The sequence below is a fragment of the Manis pentadactyla genome, chromosome 3, assembly GCF_030020395.1.
Source record: "Manis pentadactyla isolate mManPen7 chromosome 3, mManPen7.hap1, whole genome shotgun sequence".
NCBI lineage: Eukaryota > Metazoa > Chordata > Mammalia > Pholidota > Manidae > Manis > Manis pentadactyla.
The window spans coordinates 71,525,302-71,539,241 of record NC_080021.1 but is presented as its reverse complement, the minus strand read 5'-3'; the positions used below and the strand labels follow the sequence as shown (position 1 = coordinate 71,539,241).

The window sequence follows — 13,940 nt, the reverse complement described above, 5'->3', positions numbered from 1 at the left end:
GCCAACTTAACTCCTGCTGATCTTGACAAGTTCTGGCTTCACCTTTCATTTCCCCAAGAAGCCAACACTGACTCCCCTAGTCCTTCTTCATGAACACCAGTTCTCCCAAACCTCTTATCCTACCTGCTGGTACATCACATGGGTACATCACCTTTCCATGATCTTCCTTTTCACTAAACTGAGCCCCATAAAGGATTATGCCTAGAATTCCACCAATTAGCACCATGACCAGGACAACACAGATTTTCAAATATTTAGTAGATGACTTCAATGACGTAACTGAAAATACCCGTAAGTGCTACACTCTAACAGAAGCCAGTGACTCCCTTCAGTGTGAGCTGGTGATTTCTCTATCGCTTCATCTCCCTTAAGTTTCACTAACCAGAAATGTTACCATAAAAAGTGGCAAGTACATCAATTTTTAATTTTCAATATAAAAGTTCTATTTCAAATCTAACTTTTGGGGACGTGAAAAGCCATCTGCTTGGCCTATTTTGCTATTACAACACTAGGAAATCATACACTGAAGGAAAAAGGCTGATTTGCTTCCCCATCCTGGATTAACACTAATAATTTAATAATTAATTAATTTAAAATACATTTTTCTTTACTTCATTACCTTATACCAGCCTACACATGTTACTAACCAGTCACAGGGTGAGAAAAGATTTCCATTGTCTTTTGAGTTTTACTACATACAGCTTCCACAAAAACAAAGTTCTAAAGACCAGCAGTCCTTTTATCAAGCACTATTTAATTATCTTCACCCAGAAATGCCTTTATACATTGTTTACTGGCCTTAAGCAAGTTTTCTACTGAATTTAACTTAAACTAGTCTTCGCATCACAACAGGACCATACACACTTGTTGTTGTTCCCACTTGGTACATCATGTGAATCTAATTTTTAAGAAACAGACCTTATATTGCCTGGAGGAACATGATACATTAGAAAAAATAAAAACTAAAGTGTAAATGCCCATGTAAATAGTTTGTCTTGCAAAACTTAATTTTTACATACAAATTTTCTTAATGCAGTACATTTCTCGAGTTTTTGCACTGAGAGGTAATGTTTCCTTCTTCCCTTGAAGTTTATCCTAAAACTGAGTCCTAACTTCTGGCTCAACTCTTTCAGTCTACCTTAGAGTTTTCACTTACATTTGCTTTAACCCTATTTTTTCATTCATTGATAAGGTCAGTACGGCTGGTTTTCATTGTATCGTCTCTCATTTTACCATCTTTACTATCACTTTGTATTTATTCTCTGCTGCTTTACCTATCAGTCTTCTAATTCATTTACCTTAAGCTAAAATTTAAAAAGAATTGTTCTAAAAAATCACAAAATCACTTTTTCCTCTGGAACTATATTTTCCATTGCCCAATTTTGCTGCCGCTGGACAACTGGATTATTTCTGCACAGACTACACAGAGTATTATTTTAATGTGTTTTAATAAACTGTACTCCCACCTGAAATATTTAAGCATGAGAAAATGGGTACCTACACAACTTACATTTTCACATTAAACTCCATATCAGATTAAGTTAGGAAAGGACTTCAGGGTTATTAAGGGCTGGAAAGAACATCAGGAAACAGGCTGGTCCTGAAGCCGCCATAATGCGGCTGTGTGGAGCTAGGCTTCAATTGGGCTTGATAAGGAAGGGGCCCATACTAGGAAACATGAACTTTGAGTGATCTCTACTGCTAAAATCTACAAAATGAACACATTTAGGAATGAAGAGACAAATGACACAATTGAGTGGTCAAAGTAGAGCAGTTTAAGTACTGGAAGAATTTAAAGGACTGGGAAATAGATTGGCAAGGATCAAATTGGGCAGGAAAGGCTCCATCAAATAGCCAATTCTTGAAGAATAGGTAGAATTTGGTAATTTGGGAAAGAATGCATTCCAGATTGGTACAAGCACAAAATGCATTTGCTAAAGAGTAAAGATGTTGATTTAACTAAAAATAAGAGTGCCAGGTAAGTAGAGTAAGGCAGGTTAAAGAGAATCTTGAAAACATAAGAATAATTTAGATTTGACATAATAAAAGTCACTAGTAGTTTATAGCCTGGAATGTAGAAAATAAAAATATGTAATACTTATTTTGGCAACTATTTAGTCATTAGGAAGGACCCCTGTAATTTAAATCTCAGCCCTGACACTTATTAGTTGTATTTGACTCCAGTTATTCTATTTCCAAGACTTAGTTTCCTCTATAAAATGAATACAAACTCCCCCAGCTCACTGGACCATTGTGATGATTAAAGGAGATAACACAAGTAAAAGGCTCAATACACAGCCTGGAATACAGCACCTGCTCAAATAGTCTTAAATGTTTTCAGAAGCCACTGGCAGTAATATAAGTGTGCAATAATTAAGATGCAGACAAAAGTAGAGCCAAAATACCAAATAACCATCCCCTCAACACAGAGATACTACTGTAACTGTTTCATCACCATAACTCATTTGTAAATACTCCTGAAATGCTCACCCCACACAGTATTATACTTCATAGTGTGGTCAAACTCCAAGAAAACATAAGAAATGCTCCTTCCTCTATGGATCATGACCTTAATAAAAAGAAATATACTTGTGGAAAGTAATGAACCATAAATGACAGGACCCAAATGAAAAGCACTATAGCAGTTAAGGGGGAGAAGGAATCATGGGGTAAAAAATGATCACAGGGGTATCATGATTATAGCAGCAGAAAATACTGTTGTATTATGTGTGAGCTGCAAATGCATACATTTTATTAAAGAAATGGGCATATCTCTGTGGTATGTTAAAGAACTTCTATAATCAGGTAAGAAAAACCAAATCCCTCTCCACTCTCACCCCTGCCTGCCAAAAAAATGAAAAAAGGAGCTAAGTCACCGAACTCAAAGAGCTTTTAAATGTAGAAAAAAATCTACTTCAATTCATCAAAAGATCGCTTTTTTTTTTTTTAGGCTACAAAGGGCTAACTATGGTGTAACACAGTTGGAGAGGCTGAAGGGAAATAGTAACTCCCTTACCTTGCTGGTGATAGAGGAAACCGGAAGAATCTCTAAGGAGGCAGGAGCTATCAAAATTAAAATCACTGATTGGTGATGGGGGGAGTCTAGTAAACATAATGTTCCTCATGTAATTGTAGATTAATGATACCAAAAAAAAGAAAAATTAAAAGCACTGACAGCCTTTGACGTAGCAAGTCTACATCTATAGAAATCCATCTATAGTAATCCATTCTATAGAAATACACACCACTATTTCTAAGAGCAAAGGGTTATAAATCAAAACACTGGTTAAATAAATGGTGGAATATTAATATAATGTAATATTGTGAAATTGTGAAAGAAGGAAGCTGCTTTATACAATGACATAAACTCTAAGATTCACTTTAAGGGAAAAAGGTAAGGGGTAGGGCATGTTATTACCACTTATGTGGGAAAAAATATGCAAAAGCTTGTACATTTATAGGATATCCCTGATGAGTGCACAAAATTAGTAACAATGGTTTTTCCCTGGTGAGGAACAACAGGTGACTAAAGTTTAAAGGGAGAACACTCCTCACTGGATGCCTATTTTGAACATGTTAAAAATTTTAAGTGTTTATTTCTTACCAATCGAAAAAAATTAAATGAGAATAAATGTTCAATTATTGATATTGTCTATGCTGTAGGATGAGAGGTGACCTCTTTTCTTTATGTATTTCTGTAATACACTGAGCTTCTTTTTGTAACAAAATATTTGAAAGGAGATGAGAGTGTAAAGGAGGAAATACTAGATTAAGAATATGAGGAAAGATCTAAGGGTAGGATGAATATGGACTATTTAGGCTGTAATAAATAGACAAGCATAAACAAAGCAGACTGTTTTTGTAACAATGAGATACACAACTGTGCCACACATATCGAAAGTTTGCAATAATGCTACAGAATGTATGAAAGATGATCCTGGGGGTTAAACTCTCTGGCATTTTTAATGTTAGAAAAGACAGCCCAAACTAATGCACAGGCCTCTGTTGACATTATAGCAGAAAATGACAAAAATATTGCTAAGATTAATCTGAAAGATTAGAATGTGGCTACTCTAGAAATAAAAGTAGCCAGTTTCTGGTCCACAGACATTTTACATGGTTCAGGTAGTTTTAAGGGTCTGGAACAGCCAGAAAGTTCAGAGGTTCTGCATTAAAAGCCCACAATTCACATGAAAATGTGGTTTCCCTCTAAAGATAGGCCAGGTGGGCTCCATGCATTTTGCTATGTTGTGGCCTAACCAGACTTCTTTCATATACCTAACTTTTCTGGTCTCCAGACAACAGTTTTTTATTGCTGTTAATGGACACTGGAGTTAAGTCATTGGACATGACACAGGCAAAAGGGTCTGGACTGGCATGGTAGTGGCATACATGGAAAGACCCAGAAGGGACCTATGAGGCAGCCTGCCTGTGAGACTGGACGCAAGAGCCAGATGGCCTGCACTGGAATTCTAGCTTCACCACTTACTAGTGCTGAGCAATGAGTTACCTATTTTTGTCTCATTTCCCCCACATCTATAAAATGGAGACATACCAGTACCAACTTCATAGTTGCTCTGGATTAAGTAAGTAAATATTTGTAAAGCACTTAACTTAGTAGCTGGCACAGAATTAGTTTTTGTTAAATTTACTGCATGCTGCTGGGTTTTAAGATGTAAAACTTCACAGACTTTATATTTAATAGGTACAGAAAAGGAAAGGGGAGCAACTAAGGACGAGTGTACAGTGGAGATTTAGAAGTTATCTGCACAAAGGTAACTGAAATCCTGATAGCAGATGCATTCAAGGGATGACATTTGGAAAAAAATCAAAGAGTTGAGTGTTAAGCCTCAAAAATAAAAATCCCTCTGAGGAATCAGATAAAGTGTGATTAGAAAGGTATAGCATTTCACTTGAGAATCAAGGACAAGAAGAGCATTGTGTCAAACTTTCAATAACAATTCCATCTTACACTTGCGAGTTTTTAGTTTTCAAATTGCTCATGATGATCTCACTGGATTCTAAAAATGACCTCATAGAGGAATTATCTCCATTTTACTAATGAAGAAAACCTTAGAGATAAAATTAACTAAGATTATATAGCTAGTAAATTATAAAATAGGAAATCAAAATGACTACTGTATGTGTACATATATAATTCTTACATAACAATTCTATAAGAATCAGGATATTATCAATTACATTTAATTTCATTCAATGGAACAAGTATTATGCCCCTCTCCCACTTAAAAAAAAAAAAGCAAGTAACAAAAATAAATGAAGAAATTTGCTAAATATTAATCAATAAATTAGAAACAAACATTCCCCCACCCCTGCCAAAATACAACCTGACAGTTTTCCTATTTGCCCAACAAGTTAGTTCATGTCTTCCATTTACTTTTTACTGACTAAAAAAAGAACTTCTTGTTTATTGTTTTAAAAATTTTTCTTCAGCATCTGAGCACTTACTGCTAGTTAAGTCCAGCTATAGAATCTCTTGGTTCTCAAAGAGGTGAAAGACATTGGAAAGCATAATTTCAACCTAATATAATGAATATTACAATGAGCACACATATAAGGGCAGCAGATCCAAACGCAGTATAGGCAGTTGTGGTGCTGGGAAGGACATAAATGGAGATGCACGGGAATTAGCTGGGTAACCGATAATACTGATACAACAAAAATGCAATAGCCATTCAATTTAAATTATGTTACCTTTTATTATTTTACAGTATATTTCAAAAAATATTGTTACAGTTGCCTTAAATGATCTATAAGACCTGGAATAAAAGAACACTTAGCATTAGAACACACAATGACAAGCTGTAATACCTACTTGTACTGATCCATTACCACCAAAGGGATATAGTTTTCTAAGTAAGCAGATGTGCGGCAATGCACAATAAAAAAACAAACTTGTTAAAACAGAACAGTAAACTTTGTTTTAATGGCTATAAAAAGGTGCTTTTGCTTTCTTTTTCCAACACATCTGGTTCTGGCAGCAAGTAGTAGTATGCATTCAAAGCAATACATGCCTAAAAGCTGGTATTTTCAATTGTGCGTGTCACGAATCTGAGCCCAGACACGTGTAAAATATCATTCTCCATACCCTCAATACTCCTCCCTCCAGAAAGTCACAATGTTCGTGAACTCAAGATTTTCACTGGTGAAGTATTTTACAATAATTTTTCTCCAGTGACACTGGATGCTTTTAATTTTCTCTAAAAGAGAAACAATGAAAATGCAAGAAAACCCTCCAAGGTCCAATTTTCACTTCACATTCTCCAAGTAGTAAAATAGTAGCTCTACATGCTGATGAAAAAGAATTTCAATTTCTTCCTATTATTTTTTAGTCATATTAGCATTAAAATTTAAATGGATTTAGTTGGATTTCCAAAATGAATATTTTAGTTGTCAAATATTTCAGAACTTTAATAAAGCATTACATATATGTAATTAGCTCTTATCTACCAAAAAATATATATATGTATATATATTTACATTTATTTATCTTACCTTCACTGAAGTTCTTTTTTTCTGGCTGGACATGAGAAACAAAACTAAGTAGACCAATGCTGGCTTTATTTTTTTATAAGCTACAGTTTGAGTCTTTTTTCATTCAATACAACTACATGTTCATAATAAATTCACAAAAGGCAATACAAAGAAACACCTATCCAAAAGGCATCTGCCAAGCATTTCATGTTTTAATTTTAGACTCTACCAAATGGCACTACGGCATTATAGGCATTCGATTTTTGTTTTCTTTTTTCAAGGTTGTCAGTTCTTCACTTCTATTATTTTCCTAGCAGAGGATGGTGTATAATCACAAAGTAAGCCCTAAAGACCATTTTCAGTTGCTCCCAGTATTATGGTAGATGTAACTCTCAAGAGCTAATACAAACCAAACTGAACAGCAGTCAATTGGAACCACTTGGTCACATTCAAATAGTCTCCAATAGCACTTAGCTATATATATGCTTCCATCTTCTTGATTGGCTTTGCGTGCATCTTATTAAAATTATAACAAATAAGATTGAAAAGTTTTTGCAGAGTTGTATTTTTAGGGGACTGCTACATTCAAATGAATATATTTTAATTCACAAAGTGTCATTAGTAATGTCCTTTCTATAAACATGGTTGGCAAAATTAAAAAGGCACAAAAGGGGGATGATGAGAAATGTTTTCAACTTTCAGTGAAGAGTACCAGAGTCAAGTACCTTTCATGAAGAGAAGCAGAGGAAAATATTCAGTAATTCATGCACAACTTGCGCTAAAAAAAAAACACTTCTCTTCAGATAGGTCCTGAGGCTTGAGGAGAAAACAAGTTTTCCTAATCATGTGCTTCGTGTAAAATAAAACGTAAAGCTGCACATATATATATTTGGTTTAACAACGGACCCACATTTTTTACAAAGTGAGGCAATTAAACAAAAGAAAACAAAGCCAAAACAAAGCAACTCCACTTGTAGCCTCTGTCATGGGGTAAAATGTCCAATAAAATGTAAAATGCAGCATACACAATCATGTAATCTTAAACCTTTTGATAACTTATTGCAAATTGCACTTGACAGTTCACACCACAATGGAAAACTGGCCCCTTGCTGGTGCACACAGTCCTTGGACCCAAACTGAAGTCACCAGTAAAACGATCTGGATAAAAAGTTTGCAGCTGTGCTTAGCCAGCTAGCTCCACCCTCTGGGTGTGAGCCAACACGGGACACTGCTTTGTCCTGCTCCTTTGTGGGGCTCTCATCCTCAGGCAGGTAATCAGGTAGTTCTGTGTTCTGTTCAACTTCCACAGGTGTGTCCTGGAATGGGACCAGCATCTGATACACAGAACATGTTACAAGTTATTACAAAACCAACCTAAATTGACAAGAGATATATGTCCAAAGTTAAAGGTCAGCTTTCCTCCTTATTTTCATCACCATATTTATTCTCTCAGAGGCTATATTCCTTAAAAATTTCCTCTTTACACAAAGGGAGGCCCTAGTGCTGAGCCCAGCATAAACACAGGAAGGCAGAAGTACACATGAAAACTCAGACTTCTCCTGAGGATCCAGGAATAAATGTGCAACCTCCATCTAAAGACAATGAAAGCCAAGTATCTCACTAGTGCGGGCTCCTGAAGTTCCACTTCTATGGGAACACAGATGAGCTAATGAGCTGAAGGTATATAGATTCATCTTCCCTATCACAAACTAGTGGTAAGAGTTCCAAGAGGTAAAGATTCTCATTATAGTTACTTGCCCAATAATGGGACTGAATACATTTTGGATTGGCAAAACTAAATAAGGTTAGAAAGAAAGTATTTAAAAACTAGTACAAGGAAACCACATATCCTTTATTTCCATATAAAATCAGCAAGATGGCTCCACTGAGACAAAGAACAGACTGAAATCCACAGATCTCTCTGCATTTCTAAGAGTTAACTGTAAAACAAGAAATATTAAGATATTCTAACCCAATCAGATTCCTATATATTTGACAACTAATAGTCTAGAAACACTAGCAATCTGTTAGTCATAAAGAATAATCAAGAGTCAGAGTTAGGCACAAAGAAAACTAACGAAGGCTTTTACCTCTTCTCCACTTTCGCTTTTCACAACTTGCTGAGCTTTCATGACCTTGGTCGATGCTATTGCTGATGCCAAAGCCTAGGCCAGGATAAAAAGGAATAATTTTGAACACTGATTTGTTTACCTATGACCTCAACAACATAGTCAGCCATTTAAAGTACTAACCTCTGCTTTCAAATCGGAACGAATCCGCACCACACATCTTTGAACAGCCATTTGAAACGTAAAGCTAATTACACCTTTAATTTTTAACAGAGCCTCTTCACAGAGATTTCTCCGAGACTGAAAAGGTAAAGCAGACTGTTATTAACATTGACAAAATAACAAAAGGGAACAAATGAACTCAAATCACACTGAACTAGTCATTATATTTGGGTGGGGGAGGGGTGGGAGAGCCCAAAGCCCTATTTCAGTTCTACCATCTCATATTTGAGGGCATGGAGAGGGTGGTGTTTAACTGAGTTTATTAAATTTTATAAGATCAAATAGAAGAGTAATTCTGCTTCATTTTTCCAAGCTCCATTACTGATACTTAATTTTAATAATCTTAATCAGAAAAAAGTTAGCCAATGTTAATTTAAATCTTAAAGTAAATAGAATGGAAGAAAAATACAGAAAAAAATACTGAAAAGCAGAGGTAAAGCTCAAGGATGGGCAAACAATAATCTACCAGCTGTGTTTGTAAATAAAGTTTTATGGGAATACAGCTGCACCCATTTGCTTACAGACTGTCTGAGCTAGTTTCATGCTACAGCAGAGTTAATAGTTATAAAAAAGACCACATAGCCTGCAAAGCCTAAAATATTTACTACCTAGTCCTTTAAAGAAAAGCTTTGGTTACCCCTGCTCTAGCTTAAAAATCTCTTGGGATAAATTTTAATAGACTGAGGTTAGAATAAGTGAGTATTCAGTGTTAGAGTCTCTATTTTAAGTGCTTGGTATTAATAAATATCACTGCATCCTACATTATAGCATTCCCAATAGTTACCACTGCAATCCCAAAGGTTTTCAATATCCTCTTTTTAGTTGTCATTTTCCTGGCAACACACTATAACATATACTCTTCAATGTTTCTTTAACTCCTAATAATACACCATCCTGGTCTTCTACTTAACACCACTGATTACTTCATCTCTGTCTCATCTTGTCTCTGAGGTTCAGTGCCTAAAACTAAGTGATGTTCTTTTTTTCTACTTCATCCTTCAGTAGACTATTCTCATCACTTCAGCCTTCATTACTATGTATAAGCAGAGACATTTATCTCCAATAGGACTATTTTCTTTTGCTATCAGACATACCCACTATACAAGATCCAAAGCAAAATGGATTAAAAAGTGACTAGTTTCTCCTCATCCCTCCCTCCACCTTCAGCACACCCATCAAATCACCATTTCTAAATTCTCAGTGGCTGCACTGAGACTAGGTTCTGATTTAGTATTTCTGAAGGGACAGGAATCTGCAATTGACCTCAAGTTTCTGGATCACACCTTAATATCACTGCTTTTACATTACCATTTTATTCTTTTCTTCTATTGAATGAATTCAGTCTTCACACTTATTCCTACATCCTTCAAACAAATCGCACCATTGGTTATCTCCCTATTTAGAGGAGATAAGTTATCTCCCTATCTCCACTTTTCCACTTCTGCATTTCAACACTACTCAGGCAAGGATGCAGGACACAGTAGTGAGGCAGCACACAGACCCATGGGGGCTCATCTACTGCACTGTTTCTGGACTCAGCTATGCAGAGTCCTTGGTTCTATAAAGCCCCTTGTAAGGTTTGGTGCCAAAGAGGTCCATGTTTATCTCTTTCACATATTCAACACCACATAAACTTAGAAGTGAAGTGTGCACAGCACAAGCAATATGAAATTTAGGATACTACTTGTCTAATCTGATTCCTTATTTCAAATGTGAGGAAAGAAAAATGAATAAAGTTAAGCAACTTGCTTGGCTTATCAAAACTGTCAGTAAATTCCAACTATATGTGACAGTGAACCATGTTCAAGAAGTCAATTCACCTTTATTTTGACATAAATTAACACATTTGAAACAGGCAAAACTTGGGATGTGGTGAGGATGTGGAAAATTCAATTCCAAGATTTGATCTCTGGGATGGACTATTTCCAAGTAAACCTACGGTATTCAACAGAGCAAACAGAATCAAGAAACCAAGAATGATGAATAAGCTCTTAACTGGAATTATGGCCAAGATTTGGTCAAGAGACAACAAAGAAAGTAGAAAAACAATAACAAATGAAACTCAAAGTTAGTAGGAGGAGGGGCATAATAAAGATCAGAGCAGAAATAAGTAAAAATAGAGAAAAATAAGACAATAGAAAAAAAAATGAAACCAAGAGCTGATTCTTTGAGAAGAAATACAAACTAGACAACCCCTAGCCAGACTTACCAAGAAAAAAGAGTACACAAATAAACAAAATCAGAAACAAAAAGGAATAGACACAACAAATACCATATAAATACAAAGAATTATTAGAGAATTCTATGAAAAACTATATGTGAATAAATTGGGCAACTTAGAAGAAATGGACAAATTCTTAGAAAAATGCAACCTTCCAAGACTGACCAAGAAAGAAACAGAAAATCTGAAAAGACCAATTAACAGCAATGAAATTGAATTGGTAATCAAAAAACTCCCAACAAACAAATGCCAGGACCAAAGAGCTTCACAGCTGAATTCTACCAAATATTTAAAGAAGAGCTAATACCCATCCTTCTTAAAGTATTCCAAAAAGCAGAAGAGGGAATACTTCCAAATTCATTCTATGAGGCCAGCATCACTCCAACACCAAAATCAGACAAGACACCCAAAAAAAGAAAACCATAGGCCAATATCCCTGTTGAGCACAGATGCAAAAATCCTCAAAAAAACTATTCAAAAGCTATATGGTCATCTCAATAGATGGTGAAAAATCATTTGACAAAATTCAACATCCATTCATGATTAAAAACTCTTGAGTATAGAGGGCAAGTACCTCAACATAATAAAGGCCATATATGATAAACCCACAGCCAACATCATGCTTAACAGTGAGAAGCTGAAAGCTTTTCCTTTAAGATCGGGAACAAGACAAGGATGCCCACTCTCATGCTTTTATTCAACATAGTACTGGAGGTCATAGCCATGCCAATCAGACAACACAAAGAGATAAAAGGCATCCAGATTGGTAAGGAAGAAGTTAAAGACTGTCACTATTTGCAGATGACATATTATACATAGAAAACCCTAAAGAATCCACCAAAAAACTATTAGAATAACTGAATTTAGCAAAGTTGCAGGATACAAAATTAATACACAGAAACCTGTTGCATTCCTATATACAACAATAAACTAGCAGAAAGAGAAATCAGGAAAACAACTCCATTTACAATTGCATCAAAAGAATAAAATACCTAGGAATAAACCTAACCAAGGAGGTGAAAGACCTATACCCTGAAAACTAAAAGACACTCATGAGAGAAATTAAAGATGACACCAATAAATGGAAATACATCCCATGCTCATGGGTAGGAAGAATTAATATTATCAAAATGGCCATCCTGCCTAAAGCAATTTACAGATTCAAAGCAATCCCTATCAAAATACCAACAGCATTTTTCAATGAACTAGAACAAATAATCCCAAAATTCATATGGAACCACAAAAGTCCCCAAATAGCCAAAGCAATCCTGAGAAAGAAGAACAAAGATGGGGGTATTATGCTTCCTGACTTCAAACTCACTACAAAGATACAGTAATCCAAACAGTATCATACTGGCAAAAGAACAGACCTATAGATCAATAGAACAGAGAGCCCAGATATAAATCCATACATACATGGTTCAATATACAATAAAGGAGCCATGAATACACAATGGGAAAAAGCCAGTCTCTTCAATAACTGGTGTTGGGAAAACTGGACAGCTACATGAAAGAGAATGAAACTGGATTACTGTTTAACTCCATACACAAGTCAACGCAAAATGGATTTTTAAAGACCTTAATATAAGACATGAAACCATAAAACTCTTAGAAGAAAACAAAGGCAAAAATCTCCTGAACGTAAGTATGAGCAACTTTTTTCTGGATATATCTCCCAGGATAAAGGAAACAAAATAAAAATGAACAAGTGGGACTATGTCAAGCTATAAAGTTTCTGTACAGCAAAGGGCACCATCAGCAGAACAAAAAGGCATCCTATAATATGGGAGAATATGTTTATAAAAGACTTAGCCAATAAGGGTTTATTTAATATCCAAAATACATAAAGAACTCATACAACTCAACACCAAAAAAAAAACAAATAACCCAATCGAAAAATGGGGGAAGGACCTGAACAGACATTTTTCCAAAGAAGAAATACAGATGGCCAACAGGCACATGAAAAGATGCTCAACATTGCTGAAATACAAATTAAAACCACAATGAGACATCCTCTCACAACAGTCAGAATGGCCACTATCCAAAAGACAAGAAATAACAAGTGTTGGTAAGGATGTGGAGAAAAGGGAGCCTTCCTACACTGTTGGTTGAATGTCAGTTGGTGCAGCCACTGTGGAAAGCAGTATGGGTGTTCCTCAGAAACTAAAAATAGAAATACTCTATGACCCAGTAATACTACTTCCAGGAATTTATCCAAAAAAAAACACACAAAATTCCCTGTTTATTGCTGCATTATCTAAAATAGCCAAGATAAGGAAGTAACCAAAGTGTCCATCAATAGATGAACAGATAAAGAAGATGTGGTACCTATACACCATGGAATACTATTCAGCCATAAAAAATAAATCTGTGACATCATGGAAATAAAAAAGAAAAATGTGACACCATTTTGTGACAACATGGATGGATCTAGAGGGCATTATGCTAAGTGAAATATGCCAGGTGGAAAAAGATAAATACCATGATTTCACTTATTTGTGGAATATAAAAACAAAACAAAATGAATGAAACAGCAGTAGACTCAGAAGACACTGAGAAGTGACTGGTGATTACAATGGGAGAGCAGTTGGGAGTGTGGGGGGGGAGGGTGAGAGGGATAAAGGGGCACAAAAATTCTCAATTATAATATAAGCTGGTCACAGGGAAGGTGGTACAGCACGGACAATATAGCTAATGATTCTGTAACATCTTCCTAAGTTGACAGATAGTAACTACACTAGCACAGGTTGAGGATTTTATAATATGGGTAACTACTGAACCATTGTGTTGTATACTTGAAACCAATAAAGGACTGTATGTCAAGTATACTTCAATTAAAAGATTAGGTTGAGAGAATCATAAGCAGATGAAATCAAGGAACTGGGCAAGGAGGTAAAGGGGTCAAGGTTAACTGACTGGCAATGGATAGGAGG

At 35.6% G+C, this 13,940-nt stretch overlaps 1 protein-coding gene across 1 annotated transcript in view; it reads right to left on the bottom strand.

Moving 5' to 3' along the window:
- Positions 1 to 5,695: 5,695 nt before the first annotated feature.
- The window catches only part of ARMC1 (armadillo repeat containing 1), a 67,763-nt gene continuing 59,518 nt past the window's right edge, over positions 5,696 to 13,940 (bottom strand). Inside the window, exons 5-7 of the mRNA XM_036907501.2 lie at positions 8,748 to 8,864; positions 8,586 to 8,660; positions 5,696 to 7,829 (exon numbers count right to left, since the gene is read on the bottom strand). Coding sequence (XP_036763396.1) covers positions 7,638 to 7,829; positions 8,586 to 8,660; positions 8,748 to 8,864 — 384 coding nt within the window. The 3' untranslated portion in view covers positions 5,696 to 7,637. The remainder of the gene's footprint in view (positions 7,830 to 8,585; positions 8,661 to 8,747; positions 8,865 to 13,940) is intronic.